This window comes from Chaetodon auriga, chromosome 2 (assembly GCF_051107435.1).
Source record: "Chaetodon auriga isolate fChaAug3 chromosome 2, fChaAug3.hap1, whole genome shotgun sequence".
Taxonomy (NCBI): Eukaryota; Metazoa; Chordata; class Actinopteri; order Chaetodontiformes; family Chaetodontidae; genus Chaetodon; species Chaetodon auriga.
The window spans coordinates 5,463,457-5,485,362 of NC_135075.1; the positions used below are offsets into that span (position 1 = coordinate 5,463,457).

The 21,906-nt window shown below is 42.3% G+C and overlaps 1 protein-coding gene across 3 annotated transcripts in view; it reads right to left on the reverse strand.

The window, feature by feature from the left end:
• Positions 1-672: 672 nt before the first annotated feature.
• The window catches only part of sox13 (SRY-box transcription factor 13), a 48,501-nt gene continuing 27,267 nt past the window's right edge, over positions 673-21,906 (reverse strand). Inside the window, exons 2-14 of one of the 3 annotated variants that reach the window (XM_076751081.1) lie at positions 21,506-21,722; positions 21,239-21,341; positions 19,434-19,520; positions 18,340-18,512; positions 16,894-16,962; positions 16,609-16,723; positions 13,067-13,143; positions 12,244-12,409; positions 10,856-10,986; positions 8,271-8,376; positions 7,534-7,704; positions 5,527-5,743; positions 673-4,547 (exon numbers count right to left, since the gene is read on the reverse strand). In XM_076751081.1, the coding sequence (XP_076607196.1) occupies positions 4,262-4,547; positions 5,527-5,743; positions 7,534-7,704; positions 8,271-8,376; positions 10,856-10,986; positions 12,244-12,409; positions 13,067-13,143; positions 16,609-16,723; positions 16,894-16,962; positions 18,340-18,512; positions 19,434-19,520; positions 21,239-21,341; positions 21,506-21,721 (1,917 nt within the window). In that variant the 5' untranslated portion in view covers position 21,722 and the 3' untranslated portion in view covers positions 673-4,261. The remainder of the gene's footprint in view (positions 4,548-5,526; positions 5,744-7,533; positions 7,705-8,270; positions 8,377-10,855; positions 10,987-12,243; positions 12,410-13,066; positions 13,144-16,608; positions 16,724-16,893; positions 16,963-18,339; positions 18,513-19,433; positions 19,521-21,238; positions 21,342-21,505; positions 21,723-21,906) is intronic. The other 2 variants (XM_076751099.1, XM_076751091.1) reach the window with 2 other exon arrangements.

Consider the following 21,906-nt stretch of genomic DNA (forward strand, 5'->3'; position numbering starts at 1 on the left):
TCAACATCTAAATGTTTGTTTTGCTTTTCTTTTTGTTTAACATTTTTTACAATGAAAGCTCTTATCTCAGGAGAGGTGCCAACAACAGCACTGACAGCGTCCTTCAAACCAATTTTTTCCACTCTTCCAGCTTGTTCATGGCAGACAGCTGAACTTGTCTCAGTCAGAGAAGCACAGGTGTAACTAAAAACACTAACAGCAGCTGTGATGCACTTAGCTGTGCTTTAATGAGACAACACAGACAATACCAGGGACCTGGACCTGGAAAGTCTGATTGGAGTTCAGCTGTCATAGTGTTATTAGTTACAAATGTACGTGACAAGTTACAGTATCCACTTTTCAAAGTCTGCAGTTAAGAGTAAAGGGAAAATATAATTTGTTTTACAGAGGCTTTCCAGTGTGATTCATCATTTTTTTTACATGAGATGCTAATTTGAGATATAGAAGGGAAAAATACGCCACTGAAGGACACGCTGCCATGCTGAGATAATGGGTACATGCAGGGATGAGCTGAAAAGAGCTGAGGTGGTGTGTTACCCTGGGAATGACCCCTGGGAGCAAAGTAATTACTGAACTAACCAGGGCCTGTGGGGAGAGATTCGCTCAACCCTGTCTCACACACACACACACACACACAAAGAGTTATAAAACAAACAAAAAAAAAACGCAATTAACACAACCAATTTATTGTCTTTAAAGAAAAAAACAACACAAAACTCTGAAAACATAGAGAAACATACACCTTTAAATTACACAGGCTCTTATAAACAAAATAAAGTCTCTTTCTATATTTACATCAGCAGGGGTAACAACAGCATGTCTCCACTAAAATAAGATAAACATTTTCCTCTGATATCCATCTCTGTGCACAAAAGCCAGCATCTTTACTCGACCATGATTGTATACGATGAGCCCAGACCCCCGAGGTCTGAAATGAGTCTTTTCCTGCTGTTTGGATTTGTCACCCTAACAGTTAGCTACAGGTGGATTGACCCCAGTGTTACTTAGTTACACTGTTTTGATAAATTGTCCTATATGTGAATACGGTCACAGAGTGATGAGAACAAAGACACCAAAACTATCCACATGCTCAAAGGTGTGCTCACAGATTCCTATAGGCTAAGAACTACGGGCCGTTATCTAAACACTGAGAAGTATGTAGCAGGTTTATTTCTGGGACTATTTTATCTGATGCAACCACATATTCATCCGCGGAGCAGTAATTTGGGTATGCACACATTTTCCAGAACTCCAGCACAACATTCACTTGGAATGACAAAGGTAATTTATCTGGTTAAGCTAGTTATTACCACTTTTTTGTCATCTGTTTTGTGTAAACTGTACCAATTTATTACACAAAACCAGCAGGCGATATGAGGGGGGGCTGCCAACTGCTTTATTAGCAACATGACCAAAAATGCATCCCCCTTGGTAGCCTGCCATCCCCCCTCTCCATCGCCTCACAGCAGGGTGTGTGCAGGAACAGAGGGGTTGTTTAGTTGAATATGTTCATCTAGTCTGCCTGACTCATTGATCTTTCATCTGACTGAAGTTTGTGCAAGTTGAGTCAATGACCCCGTCATGGCTCTGACATATCAGCAGCCTACCTGTGCTGTGAATTAATAAATCCATGGTGCTGTCAGTGGTGCTGAAGTTGCAGACATATTCATAATTGCGCCTGTTGTTACTGTAAATTTTGTTTTGGATCTATTCTATTATCTAAACCACATACTATAAATACTCAGTTCTATACTATACTGTAGCCTATATACTCTATAGAATAGTGTCAGCTTCAGGACCAAACTAGTAGCAACATGTAGTCACAGAAGAGCGAGAGGATCATGGAGACACACTGCTGCCTATAATATTCCTATTATATTCCTCTGATCATTCGGTGGCGTCTGTGCTGCTGAAAACACACCGCCAGACCAAACCATCTCTGTAACAAATATTCTAGCGGACACATGACTACACATATAGTTAGTGATATAGATTCTTCCTGTAAGGCAACCTGCAACAATGTCCATTAGGAGGTGCACACGGGTGTGCGTGTTTGTTGGTGGTGTAGGGGCAGGCGGTTGCGCCCATTGGGACATTCCCCCCTATTAAAAATGTACAAATCACCAAAACTACAAATTCAGCTACTAAAACTAGCTAATTAAGATTAAGAAGGTTCATTTTTTCTAATCAAATTTGGGACCAACAGGCATGTCAGGCGGAATATGCTTAACTGTAGCGTTAGCATCATTAGCATGGAGCCTACCATGTTTTATCAATGGAAGTAAGAGTGTCAGTATGTCTAAGGATTCCTCTTTGCTACAAGGTAAAAAAAAATGCCTCCTCTGTAAAATGGAGCCTAATCTCACTCAGCAAGATGAACTGTTAGCATGGAGCACCAGAGTCAATAATGCAGTAAGGACCCGGGGATTATTCTGATGTCTGTGTTCCCATGAAGCTGACCAGAGGTTCAGTCACCCAAAACTTTTGAATATTTCTTTCACTGTCTTACTTGACCCTTTCTCTCTCTCTCTGTATCCACCATTAGAGAGTGGGTTTCCTACCAATGAACAGCAGCTCCCGCTCCCATGTGAAATGTGATCTGGGCTGAACTTGTGTTAGATGTCTGTGGAACAGGGGAATAAAAGATGAGATGAGAAGACAACAGTTTAGCCTATTCAGATGGAACTTTACCTTCATGCTAACATGAGGCCGACTGATCTGTCACTGCAAACGTGTTTTAGTTTCACTTTCAGTCCTCATGTCAGAAACTAATTCCAGTGCAGCAAGAAAATGACGATTGTTGAAAGAGTCATTTTTTTAAGATTAAAAAAAAAAAACTATATATATGTAATGATGTTGCATATGGATATTTTCTGCAGCGCTGCAGGACGCAGCAAAAAACAGCAGACAGTGGAAAACACAGACAGGAGGTGCTCAACACAACAATCAGTTAACACTCAAAGAAGCAAACACAGAGGTATAAAAAAATAGGCAAGGCTGAGGTCAACCCACCATGCTATGGAGAGGCAACTGATAGACACACAAATACAGCATATACAGCACAGCTCAACTGAACAGTGTGATGTGGGAGGACGAGGAAGAGGAGGGTTTGATTGTTAATTGACTGTATTATCATCTGAGTTGGAGCTACTCACCAATAATTGAACTGTTGGTGTGGCTGAGACATCCCTTAACTGAAACATTTAGCTCACTGGTTGTGACGAATACAGTTCTGTTACAAACAAGTCATTTAAAGATAAGACCTAGTCTCTACGAAGGCTAATCTTCCCTTAGATCCACTAAATGAATGTGAAGCAGTGGCTGACAAACCTGGGGCGCTCCAGCAATATGAGACATCAGCCAGAGAAAACAGCTGTATCATGTCCCCCGTGGCTCCCAAAGTCTGAAAAAATAACCCTGATGATGTCATCAGAGTTTGAAAGATAGTGGACTTTTACCAGACAAAGAGGGTCTGTCGCATTATGGGAAGTGTAAGATCCAGTGTTTTTGGATCTTGAGCCATACTAAGGATGAAATTTCAGCAGATGTCAGCCTCTGCTACTTTGACTTTGGCCATTCTTAATGCGAGTGCAATACTAAACTGCTGGAATACACCTTTATTCTCTGCATTTTTAGAGATATTCTGATCCATTGGCTCGATGGATGGTGTCTTCATTTAGTAATAACCAGCCTCCACCAGCAGGGGTCAGTACTGACATACTGATAACACACAGCTCTGTCTCAGGCCTGCTGCTCTCAGCTGAGAGAAGTTAACTCAGGTGAAAACAGGGATTCTGTTGAACTTGTATGTTCTCTTTCACTCTGAATGGATCTAATCCCTGTGGGGCATTTTGTTCTCCGAAAAGTCAACAAGGGCGGAAAACAAGAAGCATAAGGTATTAAACGATAAACCGTCTACATTATAACTTCAGTGTAACGTCTGTATTCTAAAACAAAGCAGCTGATGACATGTCTATGAAGGGAAATGAGTAAGATAAGAGCTTGCCTTTGTGTGTGGAGCGTATAGGGTTTCACTGAAAACTAATTTACAAGGGAGTGAGTATGATGTATCACTGCATCTCTTCAGCGTTGCCTAAGAGAGGGGCAGTTTTCTCAATCAGCGACAACTCAATCCCTCCCCGTTTCTCCTGCTCATCCTCCATCCTTCTTCTCTGACTGTCAGTCAACAAAGACTACACTTCCTCCTCAGCTGCCCTCCCCTCCACCACCATTTTCCTTTTTCCTGTCTCCCAGCCCCCGTTCAGTCTGTCAGGAGCACCAGTTCCCCCTCACTCCTCTCTCCCCCGTCGCTCTCCTCTCCTTCGCTGTATGGAGGCCGCTCCCTCTCTCTTTCCCTCTCTCTCTCTCTGGGCAGGGAGGTGGGCGTGGCCTGGCCCTCCACTCGGCGTGGCGCGGGCGGGGCCTGCGGCAGGTAATGCTCCAGTAATACAGGGTGAAAGGGCATGGTTGCCACCGGGACCGAGCCGGCGCCGCTCGGGTACTGACCATCGCTGTGGGAGTAGTGGATCTGCTGTGGGTCCGTTTGACTGGAATGACAGGAGGTGAAGCACGAACAATCAGCCTATAGCATGAATATAGTTAAATACGAAACGTCCAGTCACTGCGCTGAGAGTTGTGTTGTTAGTTCTCAGGAAAGAAACGATTGACATTGTTTAAACTGATGGTAATAACATAAACCTATATGATCATGACAAAATGTGGCGGAGTCCTGTGATTTTGTGTGAAGTAACATTCAGGAGATGCTGTATTTCACTCTGAGAGCGGTCCATGTTCAGTCCATGAACGTTGACACAAGATGTTTTTTCTCCTTTTTCAACATGACAATCTCCACCCTCCTGGTTAACTGCCTGTGAGATTCTGAACTATTTAAGTGCTTGTCCTCACTGAGACTGCACCAAAATGAAAATTAAGACTCATTTCCTCTAAGAAGTCAGATAGCAGAAATGAATCTTAATTTTAGTTTGACATTTAACTGTTTCTTCCACTTTGACAATGGTTTCAGTTCAAAAGCAACTACAAGCCAGGAGAAATAAGCAGTGGAAATGTAACCGTTTCTAAAATACTCTATCAGAAATGAAATGTAACATCCTGAAATGTTATTTCTCAGAATAGTCAAAAAGAGAAAAGATGCGCTGAGTATATCTGTGAGACAAAGAAAAACAGCAGTGAAACAGAAAAACACTCAAACCCAACCACTGTCAACAGTTCACTCAAACTCCTCCAGCTTAACTAGTTGGAGGAGTTTGAGGGAACAATGGTGATGGATGCTATTCATCGCCGAGGACAAACCGAAAAACAGCCCAGCTCAATACTCCACTTTTGTTTGTGTCCTTAGGAATAAAAACCAGCTTTGGGAGCTGCGGGCATTGTCTGCAGTGTGTGGATGTGCGGGGCGAACTCTCCTCAATGGAGTGAATTGTCAGCGCTGTCTTTCAGGGACAAACCTCCAACATTATGTCAGAGTTGTGTGTAGCATGTTGGTCTGTGCGGGCGTCTGGTTTCTACCTGTGCGTGTAGGTCGCTCTCTGCTCCTGCCGGCGGCTCTTCATCATGGCCTTGTACTCGCCTACCCTCAGCCTCCGTCCCTCCACAATGCAGGTCCGTTTGGGCCGGGGCTTGTACTTGTAGTCAGGGTAGCGCTCCAGATGCTGCCTGCTCAGCCTCGCCTGCTCTTCATAGTAAGGCTGTTTCTCCTGGTTGGACATGCCCTTCCACCTGGAGCCTAAAGACAAAGGCACATTGGCACAAGAAGGATGGAGGAAAGAGTAAATGCTCAGTGGAGACGAGTTTGTGCACAGAAGTTTTCTTGCAGCACGTCAGGTTGGGAAGAGCATACTTGAGATGTTCCTTCAGCTCAGAGTGTCAGTTTTACTTTTGGCTGGGATTTTTGTGTTAGCTTTAGTCTAAGTCATTTATAGATTCTGTTAATTTTATTTAAGTCTTATATAATTAGTTATGTTATAATTAGTTAGTCATAATATTATAATTAGTTTTAACTGAAATGCACCTCTAAAAAACTGAAGTTTGCCTTTCACTGACTTTTCTTTTTTGATTCAAAGTGTCCTGGTGGCTCAATTTGAGCCCATCTGTGAATCTTTGTTGCATGTAATGTCCCTCTTTCCACCCCTATTTTCTCTCTGACTTAACTGCCAAAAAAATAATCTTGAGAAAAACTGGCAATATCAGTCGATGCCCTTTAAAATGAGATTACCTGTTGCTAAACAACAGCCACTTCATTGATTGGATTTGATTGAACACGCTGTGGTGGTGACTAATCACTCACAAGGTAGCCACGTCCTAAAGCATGCCCTCCTTTACCATCTACTTTAGACCATAATTTACAATAATTTACTAAATGAACGTGATGCTGAATTGAGACTTTTAAGTAGCAATTGACACCATAAACTCAACAGGAAAAATGTTAATTTTTAATTTTTAATTGTTAATAAATCAAGTGAAAGGTAGTCAGTTTCTCATAAGCTTACACACAAACAGATTTTTTTGTTTTTGCATCCAGTGGTGTCTCCCCCTGCTGGCCATTAGAAAGAATGCAGGTTTAAAGCACTTCCACATTGGCTTCACTTCTCAGACCTGAAGCTCCGTCCAATATTCTTTGCAGTCTAAGCTAAATACAGACTTTGAACTTTGTCGGTTCTTGGGCCATGTGTGATGATGCTTCACAAGTACAGACAGGAGCCGACACAGAGACAGCCTCAGCGTAGCTCCTGGTGAGATTTAACATGTCAGCCTTTTGTTAAATGTTTGTAACAGGGCCATTGAAAAGTAAACTTTTACAGGCTGTAAAATGTAGTAGTAATGTAGTAGTGAGGAGTCATTAAGTTAGCAAACTCACCCATTAATGACTGTTACTCAGCAACATCTGGCAAAAGTTTGCTAATATTTGCCAACATTAGGCCCCATAAGCTGCCGCTCATACCAGACCAAGTGAGGCTGAAGCAGAAAAAGCCCTGAGTGCATTGAACTGAGCAAAACATATCTCATTACATTTGAATTCAACTTTCAGTTTCAAAAAGGAAGTTCATGTAATTTCTTCTTTCAAAAGTTGCATAGTCTTGCTTCAAGTAAGATTTTGACATATTTGAAATAGCTTTCTTTATTTTATCTTTAAAGATCACTACATTTTGATTCATTTCACTTCATCAAGGCCTACTCATCAATGATATTGTGCACTGAAGTAGAGTAATGGTTTATGCATAATTTGCATGCATGTGTGTATTCACATGTGCATGTCTGTGTGCGCCCGCACAAAGGGTGGTTGCTCACAACAACAGGTTCTCCACAAGAGAATGAAATGTAAATGTTTGGTCCAAGGAGAGGGATTCAGGCCAGTATGTGTGTGCGTGTTTGTGTGTGTGCATGTGTTTGTGTGCGTGTGTGTCTCTGTCTGTCTGTTGGGAGAAGCAGGTGGCTCTTCCTGCCCTCACATTTGCCAGGCAGCGTCTCAGAATAGAGACCAGAGTGAAACCCACCCCTGCCCCGTGTTAGGCTCACCCAGGATCTTGCTGATGGAGGAGTTGTGCATGTCGGGGAAGGCCTGCAGGATCCTCCTGCGCTCATCTTTGGCCCACACCATGAAGGCGTTCATGGGTCTCTTGATGTGGCCCGAAGAGGGAGGGGGCCGGGCCTCAGTGTAGCTGCCTGGGACCGAGACGGCCAGGGCACCTACCGGAAAGAGGACTGCAGTCAGAGGACCACAGCAAACTGCTGGGTTTGGAACACGTTCCTCATTCCTCCTTAAATACATCTCTTTTTGTTCTTGCCATGAATCTTTTCTGTTACAACCCTGTAAATACCGTTACACTGTTACTCCACCTGGTTATTAACCTTTACTCATGAAAGGAAAAGTTTCTCTTCACCCACAAACATATTTCAGCTGCAGTTAAATTCACTCTCCCCACCCACATCCTCCATCCTGCGGCCTGCACGAGAAACTTTTGTTCCATTTCTCATTAAAGCTACCACACTTCAAGGAAATGATGAGGTAGTATGATACAGCTGAATCTGGAGGTGGTGGTGGAAGTTATTTTTGGATATCTAAATGTCAATCTGATATTCTGAGGAGGCAAAAATACAATATTTTTTAATGATATCAATATGGTATATTGCATTTGAAACAGAAGTTTCCATAAATGGGAAAAAAATGTTATATTCAACACATTTGGTAAACATGTTACCATCAATGAAGATAAGACCATCATTCTTAAACAGGCTCCTCCAGGACCACCTACCCTCAGAGTCACTGCTGAGGTGGTCCTCAGTGGACGGCAGGCCGTGTCTGTCTTCGCCCCGCTCGGAGTGAGGAATTCTCTCGCTGTGGGGAGACTCTTTATACTCCTGCAGACATAAAAAAGACAAAGACAGATGAAGTCAGACATGCAGTTAAGTCACAGAAATTTTCACACTCGAGCACAAAGGGACAATTTGAATTTGGACTGCAGTAAAAAGATGACCTAATGTTCAAGGCGTGTGCTGGAGGCATGCATGTGTTACAGAGTGCTATTTAAGGTAAAGAAACTGCACGCTCGCCATATCAGCTGCTGTTTAAATGCAGCGCTGTAAATGCAAAGAAAGGAAATGACAACGCTATGGAGGGGGAAGAATGGTGTTTATTGTTTGAGGGAGGAGAGGTGAAGGGGAAAAGGCAGCGCTGGGAATGCAACAGCTCCGAATTTGCAAAACTATCACACCATCAGTGTATGTATCATCCATTCCCGTGCTGTAAAACATTATTTATTCCCATGCAGTGGAGTGTAATACCAAAATAGGTCAGTCATTAGTATTGGTTAAAGCAGCAGAGGCGAGATGGAGCAGGATAATGGAGCAGAGGAGGAGGAGAGCCACAGAGTACAGTATTACTGTGGACAAAGAGAGAGGGCAGGTGGCTCAGTCAATGCCACACTGAGGCCTTTGTGGTATTGTGAGGCTGCAACAGCTGTTGCTCCAGGACGAGGCTGAGACCAAAGCTTCAGTCACCTCAAAGAATCAAAACCAAGACCAGAATAGAAGACAATTTTTACAAGAACCAAAAGGAGAAAAGCTGTTGCTTACTATTGGGTTCCAGATGAAATACGCAATCCTGAGATGCTTTCAGAGCACTTCAAAACAATCCAGTTTACACAGATTCAGGATGAGATTTCTGAATGTCTGCTTTGCTTCACATTACTACACAAGTCATGTGAGTCATTAAAACTCCTTTTACTCACTAATACTGGAAACAACAGACACATCTTCTTTGTTTTTTCCAGACTGTGTTTACAGCATTTTTTAGGAGGCAAAACCTAAAATACTGAGCTGGAACAATGTGCTTCTATGTGTGGTTACGGCTACTACAGCTGAGATACTCTTCAGTCGGTTAAATCCTCAGGAGAAGCATGAGTCCCTGTAACCCTAAACTTGACTCTGACCTCCGATTAGACCCCTTGATGTCAGTCAGAGAAAGAGAGACAGACTGTTTCCTCATATCCAGTACTGGAAGTACAAACTCCACCTGTTTACATTGACAGATTTGTTTTGGCTTTTTTATGAACAATCATAAAATAATTTGATTTTTCTTACATTCAGAGGTGACATGACAAAATGCTTTTTTCCCGGCTTTAATTTCTGTGACTGGTTAAACGTGGAACTAAATACAGAATATTATGTGTTTCACCGCTTCAGACACAGGTGACTGAGTTTATACAGGACAGGCGTGGATTAACTTTAAAACAGCTATCATCGATATTTTACCAATAGCAATGTATCATGACAATGTAAAAAAAATCTAGGGACGTGGAAGGAGCAGGAGCTCTTGCAGGTGTGTGGATCTGGACGTGTGTATCAGCTAATGCTAAGAGGAAAAATGAGAGGACATTTAAAAATCAGCTACACGAGCAGCGGTGAGAGAGCAGGCGGGGTGCTGAGAGGCAGCTGCACAGAAATGGACACAGGAATTCTGAGCAAGACCACACAGAAAAAAAAGTGAAGAAGTCTCAGGTGAGAGCGGGAGAGGGAGAGAGAGAGACAGCAATTAGCAAGCACAAGGAGTATTTACTCTCCCTTTGTGCATGTTTTATCTTGAGCTGCTGTGGCCTTTAACATAATTGTATGCCATTCAACTCAGACTCTGTGTTCGATGTGTTACGGGAATGTTGCGGTCAGATCTAGTGAGATTGCTTTTGTGACTTTTATGTAAAAGTGCCTCAAGTGATTCCGACATGAGAGAGACTCGTTTCCCGTAGGTCTCCTGAATTTTGAGCCTTTCTAAAGAAAAAGAAAAAAAGGTTGACGGGAGGCGTAACTGCCTATTTGACGCTACATTCTCCTCCAGTACAGCAGGTGGCAGTAAGTAGAGCATTAGCTGTAACATCTAATGACAAAGAGTCGTTGACTCAAACGGCACCTGCCAATAAAACAAGAGGAAGACGATGGATGAAGGTGGAAGGGATGGAGTAGCCTCCCTGCCAAAAAGGCTCGGGCTTTTTGTAAAATATAACACAAAGATTTTAGCGTATCGGGGAAAAGGGGCGTGAGCGTGCACCACAAATCTGCACCGCATGAGCGCTTCCAAGACGCACAGAAACAGAAACATGCTCCATCAATGACTGTGTTTCTACTCTCTGTCCATCCATTTTACATAATCACCTTCTTTGAACACTTGTCTCTCCTGTCTCTCAAAATCATGACTGAAGCATAATGTGTTAGTGATGTGTTCATATCTTCCAAGATATACATGAATAAACTATGTGCACCATTTCTGTATGATTTATGTAACGAGGTGCATGTCTGACAGGAACCACGTGACTGTGTGGACTGAGCGCTTTGGATGTTAGCTCACCATCTTTCCTCCACCATCTCTCTCTCTCTCTCTGTCTCTCTCCCTCTCTCGCCCTCCGGAGCTGTGGCTCCTCAGGAGCAGCTGGGCGTCATGGATGGCCTGGGTGACCACATCGCCGTCTCCGAGGAAACCTGAAGACAAAAACACGGGACAATGAGGAGAAGAACAAAAATGAGGAACAAGATGATGAAGACAGAGGAAGGTAAAGTATTGGAGGCAGCGACCACGTGAAGTCCTTGTCTAGAAACATGTGACAGATATTATTAACACCTCTTCCCTCACCTGCAGATGATAATTAGTTTCATATCCTGCTGGTGGAAATGAAAGAATGTAAATGAGTCATATAGAAGAACTGTGAACTAACTATGGGTAGTTAGCGCAGTATTTCATGACATTCTGTCCTCATGAAAGCCAATGTCAGTGTTTTTTTTTCACATTTCAGGCAAGTTAAATCGATCTGAGCTTCATTCCCCCCTTCTTTTCTCTTTTCATTATGTTATGAACAGTAACTTGTTGAAAATAATGAAAGCAGTATTCTGCAAGGTATCAGAAATGCTCAGGTTTTCATATACGCACAGGTCCAAATAGTCTGTTACAGAGTTAGAGAGTGTGACGTTTTCACAAGACACCCAATGTACAAGCTTAAGGCTGAGTCAGTAATGAAAAACCATAGAACAATAGATAGACACATCTATCTATGTGACAGTGTCACTCCTTTAGAATTAACAGCCACTGTGGGTAGAATTTTTTCACTTTCGCTTTGCAGCATCCCAGTGGTGGAATCAAAGACATAATAGCCAACAGCAGCGCGACAAACAGAAAGATATGCAATCACACTTTCAAAATGTTCCAATAATTTGAAAGGAATTCTACACATAGCAACGTTAAAGGTACCCAGTGGGTATTTTTGGAATCTAAGTTATGTTTTATGTCAGTGTTTCTCACTAAAATGCCTTGTGTGTATCCTAGAGGCCTATTCAACATGCTGAATGCATTTCCTTCGTCAGAAAACCTTTTCAGAGATGATTTTGGAAGAATTTGAAGGCTAGCACTCTCTGCTTCCATTGCTTTTGGTGCGTTACTGCCACCGTCCATCAGTGAAATGTCCAGCATGAGCAGGATCGTGTGTCATGACACCTGCCTATGTGTACCAAGACACAAACAAACCCTTAAAACAAAAAGTTTTCTAGGCATGAAGAAGGCCTCTGGGGCCAAAAGGAAATGGTTAAACTCTTTCACTGTAACACATCAGAAATGCAGCGGGTGACTAATACCACAACTTTGATTGAAGCATCTTACAAAGTTGTGAGGATGTTTCTTTTTTTCCCCTTTTGGGATCACAAATTCACATTTTCTATCACAGTAGTGTAGCTGTCAGTGTAACTCACTGAGGGCAGACCGAGGTGGACTGTGGGACACTTCTTTATGCAGATCTCTGGGCCTGTAGGGCCCCTGCAGCGCTAGCGATCCCAGCTCCATGCTGTGCGGACTGGGTGTTTTCCCCAGCTCCAGCCCCTTTGGCTTGGAGGTCAGGTTCAAGGGCTGACTGGCTTCCTAAACACACAGGGAGAGCAGATGAGCAGGGGTGGGGCCACTTACACATATTCAGGCTTAACCGCAAAGGGCGAGGGTGTGCATGTATTCCGGTTATGCACGGCAGATTTGGCATGTCCGAGCGCATCTGTCACACCTTTGTAGCGTCTCTGGTCTTTTGTCTTCTTGTTCACCTCATTTTCTCTTCCCTTTTGTTTATCTAAGCTCTGTTGGTCTGTGCTTGAGAACCAGCAGTGCAAACACAGTTCACACTACATACACACACATGCAAGAAAACTTTCACACACAGATATACCACACACATTAAACCTTTGAACAGAGGGTGTGGTGTATTCACAAAGCTTTTACAGCCTCCCAAGCACGAGAAAAGTACATTATCTCTTTAATCTGGAGGGCGTCACTTTCATCAGTGTCCCTTAATCCACACAAACATACACTATGCAGTGCATATACACACTGCACAGTCAACAAACACACTGCCATAATCGGTGCTCTTGCAGTAATGTTTGCATTTTGGAGATCTGATCTGTATAATGTAGCTGTATGCATTGGAAATGTTTCTATTTTAAAAGACTTGGGAAATGGGTTTGTGACACTGAGATCAACATTTAAATGGCTGACACACAACACATGCAGGACACTGTGGTGGTATCGTACCTGTCGGAAGGAACCGCTGCTTCTCTTGACAGGGGTGGGGTGGGGGTTCTGCAGCAGCTGCATGGGAAAGTCCACAGCTGTGGAAGGCACAAAATATTCTATATGAAAAACATTATTATTGGTTGATCCACAGCACAACTGTACTGAATAATCACTCAAATACCAGTGTGGTTACTCTGCACACCAGCAGTATCAGAGAGAGCAAGTTTCTGAGGCTATGGAGTCTATCAGCATCAGCTAATAACTAATAACAGTGATGGCAGCACACAGCAGACTGAAATAATAAATTCAATCAATTGCTAATTCAATTAGTTAATTATAAGTTAATTGTTAATTTAACTTTTGACTGAATCAGAGAATTAAATAGCTGAGGAATCAAGATTTTTCACCAATAGAGCAAAAGGACGTGTTATCATGGCGTTTGTATTAACTGTTCACAGCATGGTGAAAAATGAGGTGCATTTAGTTTAGGAGATATTGTGAAGTGAAGTCATATGTAAGAAGAAACAAAAAGAAAACACGACCAAACTGAAATTAAACAGCTTTTCAATTTAGTTTGGAGTGAGATTCATGTGTCGGTGAAGTTGTTGTATTTTATGAGCAGCCGTTCTTTGACGTTACCCAGTGCAGGGGTCGGGGTCATCACTCCTGAACCCACCAGGAGTTTTCTTTAAAAAGTTCAGCAGCCAAAATTCACAATTTTACAGCCGAGTAAATAACCATGGTCAGTGATGAATAAGTACGGTTGATGAGCATACTTGCAGACCTCCAGACATTATTATCCAAATTGGGAAAGCAGTCCTAATCAGGGTGTCTGTCTGGGGATTTTCCACCAGAAAATGGTTAATTTCACTGTTTTCCTGCATTCTAGTGAATTTGTGGAGTAAATTTGTTGCAGAAATGTGGAGTCGGGAGAAAACAGGAGGAGGGAGCATTGAAAAAACAGAATTCTCTACAAACATGACATTTTCTGACAAATAACTGAAGCAGGACAACACATTTTTTTTTTTTTTTTACAGAGAGTGGATCCTGAAGGATTTTGTCCAAAAAATAACAACAACAACAACAACACAAACAAATCTGATTTCACTAAACCTAGAAATACCGGGGAGGCAAAGAGTTTTTCAGTGAACTGTTTTGTTTGGATTTGTCACATTTTTCTCATTGATTACTTTAGAAGTGCTGTCAACAATATTTACTGACGAGACTACAAAGGCATCTTCATCTTGGCAGCTACATTAAGCTATTAACCAATGTTACTGTCCAACAAATAAGAGTTTGGATACATATGGATGATGAACTATTGCAGCATAATGCATTCATTAGATGGCAGCCTGTCCAGCCTTCCTGTTGGGCTTTAAGTAGCCTAAATGGAAAGCTCTCATTAGCATGGCTGTTTAGATGTTAGCAAGGGAGGTTCTAGGGTCAGTGGAGATGGAGAGTGACCCTAAGTGGATCTTTGAATGAGTCTCAGGTCACGTGTCAAACAATCAATACTGCAATATAAATAAGCAATAATATGAATATTATTTTTATCATTATTCATCTTATTTCAGGGACGGTCACACGCGCTCTCTGGAAACAAACGTCTTCTTGGGAATCATGAGAAACTTTCAGAGCGGCTGAGTCACAGAGCATCCCCGTAACCATAGTAACTCACTGCCACTCACCCGTCAGGGACAGACGCCGTGCTGCTCGGTCTCGTCTGTCCGTGTGTCCTCTGTTCACGCAGCAACGTGATCAGTTTTATAGTCGTTTTTTCACCGCGTGAGAAAACATGTGGCGTAGGAGCGTGTGAAAAGCATCAACTGCGCGAGTCTCACGGTCAATGCGTGAGAGTTGGCAGCGCTGATAGCTCCGTCCATATCTTCAAAGAAAAAGCGACTTCAAATGTCTAGCTATGGATGACCTCTTCTACACAACCCTACTGTCTCGCTACATGTTTCACATTGATCTGTCAAAACATTCTGAAGTACTCTCTCTCTCACACACACACACGCAAACACATTTCTTGAAATAAAAAAAGCAAATGAATGGTTATTCTTTAAGTCCACCTACAATGTTTTAAAGACTGGCCTTGTGTCTTTTAGGTTTGAAAAGATAGAGAAGACAAGGTCAGCCATGAGCACAGCTTTTAAGACTTGTGAAAGCAAGCCTGAACAAAGCTGTGGCTTACTAAGCTGTGCCCTCTATAGCCTGCTAACTGTACAAGCAGAAGTGTATGAAAGGCACTATCAACCATATTGTTCAGCTGAAGTCTGCATTTGTGTATCTCATATATCTTTCCATGTTATTGAATTGTGCAAAAGTGCATAAGAAGGTGTTTCCGCATGCCAACTCCTGGAATTGTATTGATGGACACGACTTTTCAGCACAAAATTTCTGGCCTTCAAAGCATACAGGCATGTTCAGGTAAGTAGAGTGTTCATTCTTCCTTTGGAATGTAAGAATAGACTATGAAAGGACTGACAAAACCCCAGAGAGAAACCTTAGTGCACTATCAAGAGATTACAAAGATAACCAAAGACAGACTTTACAGAAAACAGAATATTACTGAGACCATCTCAGCTTCTTCAGCTGATTTTAGGTGCCTACAGATGCACAGTGGAGATGGATTATGACGTATAGTACCAGAAGCGTCTCTGGCTGTGTTGATACTTTTGGTCCAACTAAAATAAGGCCATGTTCAGATAGACAACAGCACTGCCTGAAAAACGCAGCCCCCTCATTCATTTCAATGAGGACACAGCAGAGAGTCTGACACAGAGGGCTCCAGCAAAAAAAGCAAGTCAACAACAATCTGAAGTTTTTTAGTGTTCAAGTGATCCTCGTAGATTATTTTGCAATGTGATTTGGAGTAATCCTACTCTTTATCTTGTGTACGGTACAAGGACAAATAAAATAATTTTATCCGTAATAAGTTTCCAGAGTTAAAAATCTTGTCTGATAATACTATATAATATCATATAATTAATACTGTTATTATTATTTTATCTTCTGTGATTGTAAATTGATTTTTTTATTGCGTGTTTTTGAAAGGAAGAAAAGAGGCAGAGCTAGTAGCATGGGCACAGCGCAGCACCCAGTGTTATCATGTAGGTTATATTTAAAGAAGGAAAGCATTTGATTTACTTTGCCAGATGAGGGTGAAGCCTTCTGACTTCATACACCACCACCCAATAACTAATGCAAAGTGAATACAGCAACCCATTCCAGCACTTCATCTGTGGTGATGAAAACATGAGATCTGTGTTGAGTGACTGTATCCTTCCTTAAATTAATACATGAAACAAACAATAAACCTTGCTTCTTTTCCATAGTTTTTCATCATTTGAGGTCTTCCTCATTTAATCACTTCATCTCATTGCAGCCTTGTCTTCTGCAGTAGTTTAATGGCACCTGACTGCGGAATGATCCCCACCAACTGTTTATCTTGATGCACCCAACTCGATTAACAATGGATTTATGGTTTAATGGGAGCCAGTGCGTCTCAGTCCGGCTCTTCCCAAGGCTGAAACCTCTCTTCTAGCATGATGACTGACCTGGCTTGCAGGGGATTGGCTGAAGTGGCAAAGTCATCTGGGGGTCAGAGGTGACTGGGAGGGGCTGGGTGTTGGGGTGGAAAGCCGGAATCATCACATAGGGCATGTTCACCTGCTGGGACGAGGCAGGACAAACACACCTTACATAAAAGCTCTTTCGTCTCATTTGTCTGAATCACAGATTTCTGATCTGCAATGAGAACTTCTCATCTGTTACTATCATCCATGCTGACGCAGCTGGCTGTGGTATGTGAAGACATTGGAAAGGTCTTGAGAGGAGCTGACCTGGATCTGCTGCTGAAGCAGGTTGATCTTGTGCTGCTGCTGTATCAGCTGCTGCTGCTGCTTGGCGATCTGAGACACAAGACATGTTCATTCTCACATGCATCATGGTTGTATGTTGCAGAAAAAGACAAGTGGACACAGTGTCGGTAACCATGATCTGTGCTTCATTCAATCACTGCAGAACATACAATTTTTATTCTCAATTTCATACAGTGAACAGAGAATTGACTCATCATATATTCATACTGAAAAACAACGGAAATATACTGAGAAACGCCTGCATGTATTACATATTGTATTATTGGCATATTGTACATTTGATCTGTACTGTATATTAACATTATTAAGTTAGCTTAGTTAAAGAATAATTATAACATGAAACTGTTAAACTGTGTTAAAAAACACTGCAATGAACCTGAACTGTATCAGAAATCACATGTTTTCGAGTAAGCTTGAAGTCAAGTGTGGGTACATGTTATGTGAAACGTGTTAAACTGTTGTGCCAAACATCTAATATGTGGGACTGACCATATACTATTAGCATTCTACGTGGAGGAATACAGGAACAATTTTAGGAAGTCAGGAACTTTACCTGCTTTTCAACTGCAGGAACCGGGCTCTAGTTTTGATGGCCCAAGAACAGTTTGGAAAAAATTCTACAGGGGAAGTCCTCCAATTTTACACATCAAAGTCTTTTTTTTTTTCAGCATATGAAAAGGTTGTATAAGGCCTTTTGTAGCTCCAGAGGGAGGTGCACAAAGTCTGATAAATTGCTTCCAGTGATGTCACGTCAGGTGGGGGGTGAAGGCTCTGGGGATGTGAAGTTAGAAAGAAATGACCTATGTAGCCTGAAACTGCATTAGCCAGCACTAACATAACACACCTGAGTACCTGGCTGGGCTCTCAGCGACTGATTTGCATTGTGGGTAATGTGGGCGCCATGTTTTGCAGAACAATGCGCGGAATAAAAAAGACAATATTTCTCATTTAGCTGTATCGATTTTGATTCAGGACTCTCATCGTGAGAGGGTAAAGAAGCTGTTGCTACAACACATGTCCCGCAGCATTCATACTGCAAGCAAGCACCAGTGGTCACAAGTATCAATATTAGGAAAATGGATGGGAGCCATAAGTCATAGAGGTTTTCAAATTATGTCAAGTCTGAAAAAAGGCGATAAGGTGAAATAATGAAATTGATTTATTTCTACCGTATGATATACATTTACAAAATAATGCCTCAAGGGGACGTTTAAGTATCTGATTTATTTTCTGGGATTGCTTATTTCCTATTTGGTCAGAAAGGCCCATATATTCCCTTAGTTTTCATATCGTAGACAGTGCAGACACAGAAAGCTGTTTTGAAGTGACATGTGAGTATGTTGAGACATGAATGATGGTGGATGCAAGGATTCTGGTGTTCAGTGAGCGGACACCTCTGAGCGGTACCTGTTCCTGCTGCTGTCGAGCCAGCTCCATCTGCTGCTGCTGTTTCTCCAGCAGCAAGGCGGCCATGTTCCTCTGTTCAGAGTGGGCTCCCAGTAGCTGCTCCCTCAGACCGCTCAGCTGGTTGATCATCATCAATAACTGGAGCTCCTTCTCTGCCAGAGACTCTGGGGTACCTGGAGGAGGTCAGAGGGGGTCTAAAAAGGGCTTGAGCACTTGAGCACTGTCTCATGATCACTGTTGATGGTAAAGAGTCTCCCTATAATTTTACAATTTGTAAGCAATGTAACAAATTGCAATTTCTGTTGTGGTTTTCACAAGTGGCCAGAAAAACCCTGTTATTGCCATTTTGAAGTTTTTGCTTTTGTCATGTCTATGTCTACATACTGGACTACATCTGTTTCTTTTAATGTATCATCTTATTATAGACATGGTTCATAGGGTTGAAACATTCCTCCTTGATTTTATTCTGCAAAAGAACAACAATTTGGTTTCCTCATTCTCACAAGGTGAAACCATCAAATTGTGTAGTTGTCGTCATTTGCCAAAACTAGAAGCAAAGACTTCGGCTAAACGGTGACATAACAGAGGTAAGTAAATACTGAGAAACTCAGATAAAAGCAGAACCACATATGAGACCAAAGTGCTGTTAGGACAGTGGGACAGGGACAGCGACAATGGAGGCTGGGTCCTTCAGAACATTAGTTTGTGAATTTCTGCCGCCTGGTGATAATATATATAATTTGGCTCGGCAAGTCTTTCCTCCTTCTTTTGTCTCTCCAGATGTGTCCTTTTGTTTGCTTCTATGTCTTTGTTCCAACTTGCTCTGATTTCAGAAGGACGATAAAACCAACAATTCTGACAGCAAAATGATCCAACCAGTGGTGTACCAAATTACTGCACGCAGCCAGGTACTGCTTTTGAGATGTGTAGCAGGTGTTATATAACGTGCTTCAAATCATAAAGAAACTAATGATCATGGCAAATGAAAAATATACATCAGATATTTGCACAACGTCCTCAGTAATGTGTTGAAATAATGTTATATAAGTGGTGTATAAGTGGTATAAAGATGTCGGTAGTGTCTGAGAGCTGACCTTTCAGTTGTCCTGCCCCCACTGTGCTTTTATCCAGAAGTTTCTCCTTCCAGTCAGCATTCAGCAGCTTCTCAATGGTAGGCATTACTGTTAACAGGACACAACAAGTAATCAACAGAACCTCGCTGGGCTGCACTAGATGGCATGAAAAATATTTTCTGTCAAATAAAATCCATCTGACACCAAACTACTTTCTCAGCCTCTCCTCTGCCTTCCTAATGGCATTGATTGAAGAAGACATTTGAGGTGCCGAAGGGCAGAGGTTGTTTGTGCGTCTGGGAGAAGTTTTGAGTGTTTGAGTGGATCGATATTTGGACAGAGAACAATCCAAGGTCAGCTAGTAGAGAGAACTTGAGAAAAATTTAAGGCGAAGAGTGCAGGCTGGTGAAAGACTTGAGGGCAGGGAGAGTCTCGGGAGCGGCTCAGAGAGCAGCCTTTTACTCCGCATGTGAGGGCTTGAACAAAATCAGACAAAAAAAGCGCCCCAATCCCCCCGAACCCATTCAGGAACCAAAACAACACCCTCGCTTCACTAGACAAACCGTCACTTCTATGCATCGATTTTCAGCAGACTCCATTGTTTAATGCTGAATAGCAGCAGAATGCAGCGCACTTAAACACATCAGATATGGAGTCGTCCAAGTCTGGTCAGTGAGAAAATTGTATGGATGTGCATGTATGTGAGTAAGACAGAAAGACTCCCATAGAGGGAATTAAAACAGGTGCAGAAAGGAGACAGCTTGTGGAGGTGCACTTGCACAAATGTTTCAAATCCAACATGGAGGTGATTCATGAGTACATGTTGAGGTGAATGTAGTGCAGGTCCAAATACAAGTCAGTGTACAGTCTCTCATGCTACTAAGTACTACTAAATAGAAAGGACCTGTTCTAAAGTATTAAAAAGTGCATCAACCGCACTTTTCATTCATTTGATCAGAAGTTTGTTTGAATATTGAGCAGCTATGTGCAGAGTGGGAAATGTCTACCTATGACATCCCCAAATCAGTGAGGGGTTGGTAGTCCCCTCACTGATTTGCTGTTTGTTAGAATGCTAAGATTTGCTGATTAGCACTAAACACAAAGTCCAGCAGGTTTGGTCATAAACCAAAGTATTGGGCAAAGTGAAATTTGATTTGATTGATGTTGGTGCTACAAGAAAAGTCAGGGGACCACCCAAAGTCATTACATTTTTTCCTGTCGGGAAGCAGGAGTATCTGTAGCAAACTGCACAGTAATTCATTGAATAGTTGTTATGATATTTCACTCAAAACCAAGAATGTCCACCTGCTGGGGGCTGTCAAGGAAAAGTCGGGGGATCCCCAAAGTTCAATGGGATTCACCCTGTGGGGACCATGAATGTCTGTTCCAAATTTTGTAACAGTTCATTCAATAATGGCGGATTGACCACCCAGATAATATTGCCATCCTTACAGCCACACTGTTAGAGTGTGCAAAACCAAGACGAAAGTCGTAGTAAATCATAATTATCCTTTAGTACAAAAAAACATTACTCATAATTATGAATCAGAAATTAATAAGTTAGATGAAAATAGCTTTTCATCCTGACTGAGTTCACTGATAGATGTTAAAAACAGTTCTGGAAAAAGCCACTAAGATAAATGTTTTACGATACATGAGTCATCATATTCAAAACAGGTTAAAGCATTAGAACAGTGTGGTAGGTTAGACCAAGTGAAACACAATTAACACAGCTTCTATCTGAGCACGATTACTTGGCAACACTATTAACACTAGTCTGCAGAGCAGAAAGTGACTGAACGACCATGGTACGAGTCTAGACAGACCTTCCTTGAAGTTGGATTGTCCCTCTGGTCTATTGTGTGTCCTGGCTTCCTTCAGCCCCACGGGGCTTTGTCTGTGAGGCAGCTCCTTACCTGGAGAGCCCTCCTGTCAGGATACAGAAAGAGACCATCAACTGGCAAAGCCTCCAAGCAGGATAAGGAAATGTACATGCTTTACTTTCACACATCATTCTGTGACACTTACTACACTTCCTAAATGGCCTGTTGACAACCTTTATCGCTCTGTCATGTCTACTCTAATATCCTTACCGAAGGGGAGCAAGAGAGCGGTGGGGTCAGTTGGCGGGCCTCCAGGGGATGATTTCCTGACCAATCACGGGAGGGCGATGTCTTAGGAGGTTCAGCATTGGTAATGACTCCACCTCCTCCACTGGACTCGTCCTGCTCTACTTTGACACCAACACAAGCCATGCTTACATCCACGCCGGAGAGGAGTTGCAGGACTGGCGGACTGGGCTCAACCATGCTGAAAGACCAACACAACCCATGAAATTGGGTGTCATTTGGGTTTGGTGAAGTTTGGGCACTTGTCGTGGCAATTTTAATTGGTAGCTGATATTATTCCAGAACTCTGGAGCAGAGATCAAGATCAGACAGCAAAACTAACTGAGAATCATACACGAATGTTTTATCAGGTAACTCTGACAAAT